This window comes from Antechinus flavipes, chromosome 1, assembly GCF_016432865.1.
Source record: "Antechinus flavipes isolate AdamAnt ecotype Samford, QLD, Australia chromosome 1, AdamAnt_v2, whole genome shotgun sequence".
NCBI classification, from domain to species: Eukaryota; Metazoa; Chordata; class Mammalia; order Dasyuromorphia; family Dasyuridae; genus Antechinus; species Antechinus flavipes.
The window spans coordinates 186501019-186513733 of NC_067398.1; the positions used below are offsets into that span (position 1 = coordinate 186501019).

Genomic DNA, 12715 nt, shown 5'->3' on the forward strand with positions numbered 1-12715 from the left:
TCCTAGGCTACTAATCTGGATACAGAGGTCAGCTCTGGAAAATGTTGAAGTCAGTCATTTTCCTTTCAGCTTGCCACTCTCTTAGGATAAGATAGACCTTTAATTGGTATTTTTATAATTAAATGAATATTGTGAGAGTAGAAAATGAAAGGCAAAGGACCTAGGGTCTCCCCTGGGCTTAGGCAGAGATGCGCTTAGATCTGGATGGTTGAAGAGAACTCTCAAATCACCAAAATCATAGAATCCTTATTTATTGCAATTGTGTTTTTTCCTCATAAGCTAGCACCAGACTGTTAATACAATTATTTGAAGTCTAAGCCCTTCTAAGGGGCATCCCCTCAGCACTGATAGCACAATTTTAGTCTCTAATAGCTTGAAACCACAATAAGACTTTTCAGACATCCTATTCTAATGATATTTGTTAGTTCCTCATTATCAAGCCAAAAGAATTGGGGATAGATAGCAAAATCATCCACAAAGTGTGATTATCCTTGAGGGAAAAAAAATCATATTTTAATATCTTTGCAAGTGACTAACATGAATTTCCACCCACTGAGACAGCAAATGTAAGAAAATCAACCCTTACAAAAGCAATTGTTTTGTTAGCTGTATACACAAACTACGTTTCCCTGTTGTAGTAGAATAAATCTGATTAAAAAAAAAAAAAAACCAAAACACCTACGATTCTCTGGTCAGTGTAGTCCCCACTGCTGTAGGCAGTGGCCAGTGTAGATGAACACTTTTCAGCATACCAGGGAGACAGGCCTTGCTGTGAGGCACTGCTGATGGAAATGGTGTAAATGCTGTCTGTATAACCATCACAGTCACAGTCATCCCCCTGACGCCCACCATTCCCGGATGCCCAGACGAAGATGGAGCCTTTTCCCTGTCTTCCCTGTAGACAATGGCAGAAATGGAGAGTTAAGTTAGATTTAGTCTCTTTGGAATTATTCAAAACCTCACTAAATATACAGAAAGTTCAAAATGTACACAATTTACATCTGTTCCTTAACTCAGATCCTTCTGAAATGAATATGAAAACTTCTGGTCACTTACTCTTTTCCCATACATGATATACATAATACTGAAATCTTTCGATCTAAATATACATACAGAAAGTTCAAAATGTACATGATTTATATCTGTTCCTCAGCTCAAAGCTTTCTGAATAAATATGAAAACTCTTGTCACTAACTCTTTTCCCATATTTGGTAATACTGAAAATTTTACCTAAAGCTGGATATTTCAGGCTTCTGTGTCCCTTCTTTTGGCGTGGCATATAGTAATCTCAATTTCTTTCTTTATGTAGATAGATGGAAGACCTCACCTTCCATGCTTTCTTCTATTCCCCCCCACGCACTTTGTAATGCTAGTTGTGATATATTTGGATCACTGAACTTCCTCTGCCTTTCTTCGGCTTGAACCTCTTATTCTATCAGTCAATCAGCAAAGACTAAATCAGCCATTATTCAGTGATGCATTCCAGCTGGAGTAAAAGTGGCTTTTGCTAGGGCTATATTTGACAATAGCATTCTTTCTTAGCTTGTGTTCCAGATATCTCCCTTTTAACTTTATAATATAAAGTCTGTGGGCTTGGCATATGCTTGAGAGATATTATAATAAGCACAAGTGATCAGATGCAAACCAAGCATAAGGGTTTTGGAAAAATGACTACATATTTAAAAATAGCACGCTTCCCCCAACCCACCATCACCCTGGTCAATGACTAATACCTTACACGTTGCAGATGTCCAATAAATTAAATGAATGTATAGAAGAATTCTGGTTACCATTCACTGAACCCATTAACTAAAGGATAGCTGATCAAAAAAGATGAGAAATGTCTAGAGGAACAGGATACTTTTTAAAAGAAGGAAGTATTTGGTCCCAATTAGAGATCAGAGTCAATATATTGAATTCAATATATGTTTTTCAAAAGCTTATTTTTACCACATGTAACAGGACCTGGACAGCAATATGAGGGATTAAGGAGGGGAGGGCTGGGGATTAGAGCCCACTAAGGGGTCATTTATCTCCAACATCCCATTATAACTATGTATTATATGAATATGCAACAGGACATGGTGGATAGAGCATGGTATTTGGAGTCAGACAAAGCCATGTTTAACCCCTGCCTATGACATTTACTATTAGCAAAGCAACTATGAGCAAGTCACAACCTCTCCAACCCTCAGGCAACTCTAACACTATATGTAGTAAATGGGTTTCATATCTTGATTTAGCATAAGTAAAAGAAATCACAGATCCTTAATATATTACACGAGTAAGTACAAATATATATATATATATACATACATATATGTAAATGAATTAAGCCAGTGTTTTTCAGTTAATATCATAATTTCACTGTCTTAAAATAAGTTAAAAATAAGTTATATACTGCATATGAGCATAGAATTTTTTGTTGTGCTACTGTGCTGGAACATATGCAAAGGATGAAAGTCAGGGCCAGGCTAATAAAGCTCACAACACTATTATTTCCATCCCTCTGAAGAATAATCTAGCTTTGAAAATACATTAAAAATGGCAAAGGTCTTTTGGAAAGACTATGCTCCTCTAATTGTAGAAATGAAATATTTTCTGAAATATTTTCATATTTTTTTCATACAATCATTTATTTCAGTTGGATTTCTTTTAAATATCTCACCTGTTTGATGCCATATTCAAAAGCTTTCTGGGCTAACCTGCCAGGGCCTTCAACTGTTTTCCCATCATCATTTGGGCCCCAGCTTGCGCTGTAAATATCCACATGGTTGGGATTGAATCCAATGGAACTGGCTTCGATGGCATCAGTCACAATGCCATCCAACATTCTAATGCCTGAACAACAAAATATATCGCAGTCAATGTCAATCAGCATGTATGAAAAGGAGGGATATAGAGATTTGTAACCTAAAGTCTAACTTTAAATACATAATACAACACATATAAACATATACACATATGTGTATATATACTACAAATGTGTGTATATATACATACATATATACAAACAAATGTATATATGCATACAAATATACATATACATATATATATACACACATACAAATATATAAAAATACTTTGTTAGAATATAATTGTTTTCCTTGGTAAGCCTATGTATTTTATTTCATGCTTTAAAAAACACACTAGACAATCCGGTGACACTAGCCTCATTATTGCTGCTCAGTCTATTTCCCAACTGTAGGAATTTTCTCTGGTTGTCCCTCATGCCTAGACTGCTCTCCCTCCTTTTTTCTGTCTCTTTGTTTCCCTGGATTCCTGCAAGTTCCCATTAAATTTTACTTTTTACAGGAAGTCTTTCCCAATTTCTCTTAATTTGAGTGTCTTCCTTCTGTTGATTGCCTCTTATTTATCCTGAATATAGTCGTTTTAATACGTGATTATTTATAGTGTCTCCCCCATTAGACCAAGTTCTTTTAGAGTAATAACTATCTTTTGCCTTTCTTTGTATTTATTCCCAGATCTTATAGCATTTTATAAATGTTTATTTATTTTTATTGAGTCACTGAGAGGAGATTCATAGGCTTCACCTGACTGTTAAAGGGTTCCGAACTTAAACCAAAAAGGTTAAGAAGCTTCAAAAAGTGCTTGACCATGACCTTCAAGTCAAAAGATCTTGATTTCAAAGTGGTTCTGTACTTCCATCATTTGAGTAGCTTATTAATTAATTATAAATAATGTTAATAAATGACATTTATAGACATGATTTTACTTGATTCTCACAGTAACGTTTCAACTTTGACCAAGTCAACTGCATCCTCTAAAACTGTTTCTTCTATAAAATGGCAGTCCAATAACAGGAATTCAATTGAAGAAACATAGAACCTGCTATGTGCAAGGCTCACTAGGTGTTTTGTATACAAAATGGAAAATGGCATAATCTCTGCACTCAAATTTCTTACAATCTAATATTACATAGTTATATGTAATAATATTAAAATATTATATTACTATAATTATATATAATATATAACATTATGTTATAGTACATAGTTGAAAAGATCAAATAAATAAGTGGGGGAGAAAGCATTTATTAAGTGCTTACTATGTGCCAAATACTGTGCTAAGTCCTGGAGTTACAAATAACAAAAGTGAGTCAGTATTTGTCCCCAGGGCAGTGGTGCAATTGTTCAAGTGCTGGGCCCTGAATCAGAAAAAGAGTTCAATTTCAGCCTCTTAATTACTAGCTGTATGTCTCTGGGCAAGTCACTTCAACCTATTTATCTTAGTTTTCTCATTTGTAAAAATGAGCTAGAGAAGGAAATGGCAAACCACTCCAATATCTTTGTGGAGAAAATTCCAAATGAGATCACTCAACAATTTGTCCTCATTGAAACTTAAATCCTAACGGGGGGACATTGCATTTGGGAAATAATGGCCAAGGAAGAATTTTTTGGTCTCCAAAGTCACAAAGAAGGCCAGTAGAGTAATAAGAGAGAAGATTAAAATATAGTAGCATTTCAAGAGCTGGAATATGAGGGGGGAGAGTAATAGGATAATCACAGAAGCATCCAATTTCAGAGTTAAAGGGATTTGAGTGACTGAATATATGACAAAGAATTCTCTCTACAAAATGAGAAAAGAGTTCATGAAGCCTTTCCTGAAGTTCCCCAAAGAGGAAGAAACCACAGTTTTTCAAATTGGTCCAGGTAAAACAAACAAACAAACAAAAAAATTGAGTAGCTTTAGTTATTTATAAATGAAATTCACATAATACTGAATATACATGATCTCACTCAATTTTCATAGTAGTCTTGTGAGATGAATCCTATGGATATTATTATCTTATTTTACAGAGAAGAAAACTGAGGTTTATAGGGGTTCATTGACTTGGCTAGGCTCACACAACTAGTCGTTGTTAGAGAAGGCTCTTCAGACATCAAATCCAGTCCTCCTGCTGCTATATGGCACTGACACTTGTTAAATTTGTTAAAAACATGGAGAGAAAGACACATTATATTTGTTTGTTCTATTTTAATATGGGCTCGAAAAATAATAGCTAGCATTTATACAATAACTTAATATTGGGAAAATACTTTATATATGTTATTTCATTTGATTTTTACAACAGCTCTGTGAAGTAGGTGTTATTATTATCCACATTTTACTGATGAAGAAATGAAATCTGAGAGATTTAAGAGACTTGCTTGGGATCACACAGCTAGTAAATTTCTGAGGCAAGGCTTGAACTTAGCTCTTCTTCCAAATCCAACATTCTATCATCTATCCCAACCAACTGCCCATGAAAGAATGAAGGGATGAATGACGTCTATCTGATAGCCCTTGCAAGGAGGGGCCAATGGTTAACACCCTGGCCCCATTTAGAAACCCTGTTAAGCAGGAATGAAAAAAAATCATTCCACATACAATAGTTAAAGCATGGGAAGATAACCCTGTTTCTAAGAATTGACTTTAAAAAACTCCAAAGCCATTTTTAAATGTGTATGGTAACGGACATTTTCAAGGAAGAAACATCCCTTTCTTTTCAAAATCTCAAGGATTAAATTATTGCCATAAATTTTATTTGTGTTCCTCAAAGATAAAAAATATCCTTCAGTTGTGTGAAATACAGGAACAACAGGTTTTTTGTCCTTACCAACAGACTGTCAGCCATCATCAGCCTCATGAATTTATCAACCAAGAAGGTGAAAGAAATTTGTAAATATATAAATATCTCTCTGATTTTTCTTAGCTTCATGTTGATAATGTTGTTATTCAAACATTCTGCTCCAAAGTCTAATAGAAAATAAATCCTAGAGTTCCTATGGTATTATTTAATATGCTACAAAATGAAAACAATTTGAATGTATTATTAATGCTCTATGATACATTCTAAATTTCTTGGGAAATGAGACAATATAATGTAGGGGGAAAGACACCCAAATGGGAATCAAAGGCTAATTCTTTTGGTCCTGGTTCGGAGAAACCAGATGATAGATAATCTGCTATTTTCTGAGGGCACCTTTGTGAGTCTGTTTCTTTTTCAGCAAAATGTGAGATAATTGAATTTGTGCTACACTGAGACATTTTAGAATGAGATAGCTAAATACTCAGGAAGACCTAAATTCAAATTCTACCTCAGACACTAGATGTGTGAACCTGAACAAACCATGGAATTCCATCAGCCTCAATTTCTTAATCTATAAAATGGGAATAACCATAGTACCTATCTCTTATAGTGATTATAAGCATTTTACAAATCTTAAAGAATTATATCAGTACTAACTATTGTTACTATACTATGTCATCACAATTGGTAATTTTTGTGATAAAGATGTTAGAAAAGAACACCAAGTATTTATAGCATAAGAAATTAAAAGCTGGGAATGGGATGGAGAGGGGAAACATTTGTTACAATTCTATGTGTCCCATAGAGAAAAGAGATTAAGAGAAAAAATTAAAATAAACAAAGGAGAGCTGAATCTCAGCTTAATTTTCATTGTTTAGAAAAGAAATTGTGAAAAAGGCAAAATAAAGGAAGGATCTGGATGCTTAATTCTTCTAGAGTGTCTCTGAGAACCATAGATCCTTCTAACCAGTGCCTTAATTATAGACATTTCAGAGACTAAGAGCAGAGTAGATATGTTTTTTTTTCCTCAAAGACAGCTTCTGGTTTCTGCATTGCTAAATATCTACACGTGTGCCTGTGTGTGTGTTTACGTATATATATACACATATATTTGTATATACATATGTGTGTGTATATTCACATATAGTTACATAGATATCATCTGTCACTGAAATAAAGATTATATAGTAGAACAAGAGGCAGAGAAACTTTGGTAGCTTCAACTGTCACATTTTAAGCTCTACACAATAAACCTTCCTCAAACAGAACAGATGGAAAGCTACATCTGGCCCAGAATGTGTTCAACATTTCCATTCATTTTTTTTAGGACGTAAGTGTTAAAGTCATGCACTCTTTTGTTTAAGAGTATATCCCTTTATTCAGCTACGAACCATAATTAGATTCTGAAGCTAAGCCTCATGTGGGTCCTTTTAGGAAGACTTTGTCAACAGCAACAGGGGCAACCTTTACATGTCTCCATTACCCTGATTTAGAATAACCTCTAGTTTATTTACCTCCAACTCTGGCATTGTAGGCCACCCCAACACCACATTTCTGATTATTGGCTTGCATGGCAATTTCTCCAGCACACCTGGTTCCATGCCTGGGAACAATAAAAATATAAAAAGCATAAATAAAAGAAAAATGCATTGCTTTTTCCTCACATGTCAAGAGAAAGACTGACCACGAAATGTTAATCTTGCCTCTTGTCAAGCTTTCGACACCAAAGTAGATGAGACACTCTTCTACCTTCTATAAAAATTGGCTTGAAATAAATATTTTTACTCTTTGTTATTAACAACAATAATGACAGCTCATCCTTAAGTAACACTTTATAAAGCACTTTCCTCATTATAATCCTATGACACAGATAATTTAAAAAACAATAGCTAGTATTTTCATATTTCCTTATGGTTTACAAAATGCTTTACATATGTAATCTCATTTGTTCCTTACAACAACTTTGTGAGGTAGGTAATATTATTATCTTCATTTTGCAAATGAGGAAACTGAAGCTGGGAGATATTAGAGGATTTACTCAAGGTCATACAACTAAGTAAGTTTATGAAAAATTTTGAATATGTCTCCCTGACTTAAGTCCAATATTATCTACCTTATCTTGGAGTTGCCATTTTATCATTTATTATCCCTACTTTGTAAAAGAAACAACTGAGAAAAGTTAAATGATTATCTTCAAATAAGTACTGCAGAAATTTGGAACCTGGTCTTCTGTCATTAGAAGGAGCCATACATAGTATGCTCTGACTCCCAGTCTTGCTTTTGTTAGTGCTTTCCTTTGGCTTCCTGGGAACAGTGAACTCTGAACATATCTAACCAAGATGCCCATCACTTCCCAAGATCTCTTTCTTCTCCTTACCATTTTCATCATAGATCAGATTAGGATTCCCAGTGTTTTTCTGGTGCTGGTGGAAAATAGCAAGACACCTGGAGTTTGGAATGCTAAACATAATACCAATAAATTACTGAAAAATTGGTTGTGGGCCCTTTTGTCCCAGAATTATTTCATATGGAATCAGAAATCCAACAAGAAGCTGGCCTTTCAAGCAGTCAGGTCAGGCACTTATTTGAATGGCATAATTTGGGGAGTTTAAGAAAGGTTCCCTTTCCAAAAAAAAAAAAATTCCCACTCATATGGTTTTAGCATCTGAGATTCTTATTAGAGATGTATTCCTTTGTGTTAAACATTGCCCTATCGTGGCATAATCTTGAAAAGTGTAAATTTCCCTAAAAGAGCTAACATATTCATTCATTAATATTTTAATGAAATTAAGTAAATCAGATGTGATCAATGAAGCCCTGGTATAGCATGATGATTATTAGGGACACAAGATGAGCAAAGAAAGGGAAACACAGATAAAGGATAAAAGAACTCACAAAAGGGAGGAGAAAGACACTGAAAATAATTATCGCTTACTTTACTATTTTGCCTCAGGTTGGTTCTGGCCAGCAAATACTTTAATGATGAAATGTGTTTAGAGACATTATATTTAGTGGCTCCTTCTGGGAGTTATAACACTAGCAGTCTGGTTATGTGTACCCTTCAGCATACAGCATATGGTCAGCTCCCTTTCTAAGTCAGAGCAGATAATCATACCATCAATTCTCTCCAGTGTTGTAGAGAATATGCCAGAAATGAGCTTTTTTCTCCTTGCTTATAGAATTTTTCTTTTCTCAAGTCAATTCATTGTCATTTAAAGAGCCTTTCTGCTAAAAGGCAAGATAACTCTGTAAAGCATCAGTCTAGCCAGGAGACCTCAGAGTCTCGCCAGGAGTAAATTTAATTCTAGGATAAACAACCAGGTCAACAACATGCCCTTCTCTCAAAGATATCTTCTCTCTTTTTTCCCCACTATTTCTGCCTCAGGAATTTTCCTCAACACCCATTTCATAAGTAACACAGGATGATACTCAGTGTTTAGTACAGTGCCTGGCATAGAGTAGGTGCTTATTAAATACTTATTAACTGATTACTCTCAAATCTCTGTTCCTTTATATTTTCCCATTGTGCACAACATTGGGGAAGGGGTAGGCTACCAATATAGCTTCAGCACAGTTTCTTCCTCCTACATCCCTTGAGCCTAACCCAAAGGAAAGAATGTGAGCATGTTTCTTTTTTTTTTAAGGTATATATTCAAGAGGAAAGGACCTGAATTTTTTTTTTCAAATGATGACAAGGACTGGTTTAACTTCAAGAAGGATTATTATGCGAGACAGCATTTCATTTTAAAGAAGACTATTATGTTAGCTAAAATACTTTGGTCATATCACTGATTTGAGTGCTCTCTATAATTGGTACTGAAAAGCTCAATTTAATGACAAGGTTTCTGTACTCCAAAAATTTTGTTATTTAATGCAGTTTGGCTCACAGTGTCAGATTCAAATGCTGCTCATTAATTTCTTTTATTCATTAATAGAGAATTTCAATGCTACAGATAGATTTGAGAGATAATGCCATTGGAATTAGAGGATGATTCCCTATTGCTATAAATGTCAAGACAAAATGGAGACATTTATTCTCAAAGCCAGAACCATTTATCCTCTGACAACATGCTATTCAGATGGCTTGATTCTATAATGCCAAGTGATTAATGATAGGGATGCTATCATTTTGGATGACAAAGAAAAATTGCAATGATTGCTGCTCATGGTGTCATTTTTAAACAGCTGTACCCTAATTGGTTTAGTGGATTTTCTCTACAACTTTTGGAGCCTGTTATTTCTCCTCTAAACATGCTATTGATTTGAACTGTAGAAACTCATATCCTGTGGTTTATAACACATGCAGCTTTCTCATTGGATAAAGGTTTCCATAGAAGTTGACCTGTTCATCTGCTGACATTCCAAAAGCAGAGTCAAGTACTGGGCCCCTGTAAAAGCCCAGGGAAGAAGTATAATTGAATATATACAGATGTGGACATATTTGTGCACAAAAAAAAAAAAAAAAACAGTAGCTCTAAGCTCCATTCTGCTAATGGGCTGTAGAGCATCAGTCTACCCAAGTATTTCCTGATCTTAGAGACCACAGAGTCTCACCAGGAGTAAAACCATAGGTACAGTATAGATAACATTTCCATACATAAGAGTTGATAACACATTCTTTAGGCTGGTTACCATTGGGAGCATTAATTGGGAACAATTCTCCATGTCCCCTCCTAATCTCATTCAGAAATAACTTAATGGATAGTGAATAAGAGCAGAGGACCTAGAAACAGGAAGATCTTACTTTGCACTCACTAGCTGTGTGACCCTGGATAAGTCAATTAAATTTTCTAAGACTCAGTTTTCTTATCAGTAAAAATGCCTACTTTTGAGGGTTATTATGAGGATAAAATGATACACTTTGCAAATATTAAATTATCACATAAATGCTGGCTATTATTATTATTTGAATCAAGAAAAAATGGGGGGAAGTGGAGGAAGGGTTTCCTCCTCTCTGTTCCTCCAAGAAGATCCTCAACCATCTGTGACAGTACAAGGATCCAACACAAAAAATGGAAGGATTTAAAATTTCCATACACAACACTATTTTTAGGAAGTTGTGACAGGGGATATTGTTTCTGCTTTTTAGATAGAGAAATTAAAACATTAAGAAATTTATCTAACATCATATAGCTAAATTATAACTAAGTCAGGATATCAAGGCCATTTAAAACTAGCTACCATTTATATAGCATTTTAAAGTTTGCAAAGTACTGTATAAATATTTTCTCATTTTTATCCTCACTACAATCCTGGTTTTGGTTTTTGTTTTTTGTTTTTACAGAAAAAGAAATTGGATTTGAGAAAGGTTAAATGATTTGCCCAGAGTCATACAGCTATTAAGCATCTCAGACTGCACTTGAACTCAGGATCTCCCCGCTCCAACTATCTACCATGCTATCTAGTCCCTGAGTCCTAAAGTGGTGCTTTAAGACAGAGAGGTGTTTCTTATGTGTCCAAGACTGTATAAGATTATTTGTTTTATTGTTCTTCCCACAATATTGGCAGACCCCAGAACATGAAATCTGCCTAGTAAATTGTACTACTTCTCTTCATCTCTTGTGAAATTTTAGCTTTGCTCCTCCCTCCACCTAAAAAAAAAAATAGATGATTCCCTGAGTTTCAAGTAGTCTTGCTAAATAGTGGAGGAGGAAGGATGGGGGAGGAGAGGAAAATGAAGATGGTTTTTTTCAGTTTCTCCTCTGTCTCTTAATTCTACAGCTTCATAAAGTAAATGAAATGCTTAATTTGATCAGGAAACTCAATAAATTCCCATTTCCAACAACAACAGGTGCAAAAATAGAAAGTACTTTGGTTTCTTAAAAAAAAGACAAACACAAACCAGCAACACAAACCCCCAACTGTGACACTGAAGGTGGGGACAAATAGTTCTACAGTGAAATGGTGAAGCACTCTGTATTCTGAGTATTCAGAGTGCAGAAAAGCATGTGCCATTTATAGTCATTTTGCTCAAATAAGCTGGAAACATTTAAATGCATTTTTCTAAGTATGGACATTTACTCACTTGTTTTCATTTGTAGGATCATATCTGGGAAATGGATCACGGTCATTGTCATTAAAGTCATAACTGGCCTCTGGGTCCTACAGAAACAGCAAATCAGCCTTACAGTATGACTGGTCAAAGACAACCCACCTTCCCCCGTTAAATGGTTCTCAGAAATGTATGTCAGTACCCCGATCTGCAATCCTACCATCTTGTTTTCTTTTAGCCACCTAAATGAACCTCAGACACACTAAATGGCGCTAAATACAGCTTAATTAGTAAAAGAGCAGTCTGCTTAAATAATCCTTCTCTTGGGTCTTAATGCTAGAGGTACTGAAGCCATGGAAAATCTGGCAGCATTAATAGTAATAACAAAAATGATGGAAATGAGAATGAGGTAATAATAATCCCACTTATGCAATATTTTCAGGTGTGCAAAGAACTTTATGTGTATTACCCCCTTTTAGGCTACCTTACTCAGAAAACTTGGGCCTGAGGCTCAGCAGCATTACTGTGTGACTTTGGGCAAGTCACAATTTCTGTTGTCTTATTTTCTTTAGTCTATAAAATGGAGATTATAACATCATCACCACTTAGTTTATGTTTATTGCAAGGTTCAAATAAAACAAGGTATGTAGAAGTGTTCCATGACCAAGTGTGATATAAATGTAAATTATGCCCCAAAATAATGCCTAGAAATTTTCCTATATAATTTTGAATTTACACTCAAAATATTCCTCATACTGACAATTCATCACATGATTTAAGAATATTTTTATGCCATTCAGAAAGAAAGCTTTGAAACCAATCACAAGTATTTTAACTATTTAGGAAAGGGTGATTCAACACAGTTAATACAACTCCAGAAAATAAAATAATAACAGGCTTTGTGACCAAGCAGAGAATCAAGCGGTGCTGCTTATATCTTTATGTTTTCTGTGAGTGTTTCATGTGTGACCATTGGGTTCCATGTTTTGGACATCACTAGGTAAATAAATTTTTCCTAGACCTTATTATTCTCTGTCCTCTTCACATATATACACACCTGTTCCAGCTCTGTCTACCCAGGTTAACCCAATTTAACACCATCACTCTTCTGACACAGATGGCAAATTGTT

The 12715-nt window shown here is 35.0% G+C and overlaps 1 protein-coding gene across 1 annotated transcript in view; it reads right to left on the reverse strand.

Moving 5' to 3' along the window:
• Window positions 1-12715, reverse strand: part of PCSK1 (proprotein convertase subtilisin/kexin type 1) — a 45879-nt gene that overhangs the window by 18452 nt on the left and 14712 nt on the right. Inside the window, exons 5-8 of the mRNA XM_051994070.1 lie at window positions 11619-11695; window positions 7108-7196; window positions 2669-2841; window positions 683-895 (exon numbers count right to left, since the gene is read on the reverse strand). Coding sequence (XP_051850030.1) covers window positions 683-895; window positions 2669-2841; window positions 7108-7196; window positions 11619-11695 — 552 coding nt within the window. The remainder of the gene's footprint in view (window positions 1-682; window positions 896-2668; window positions 2842-7107; window positions 7197-11618; window positions 11696-12715) is intronic.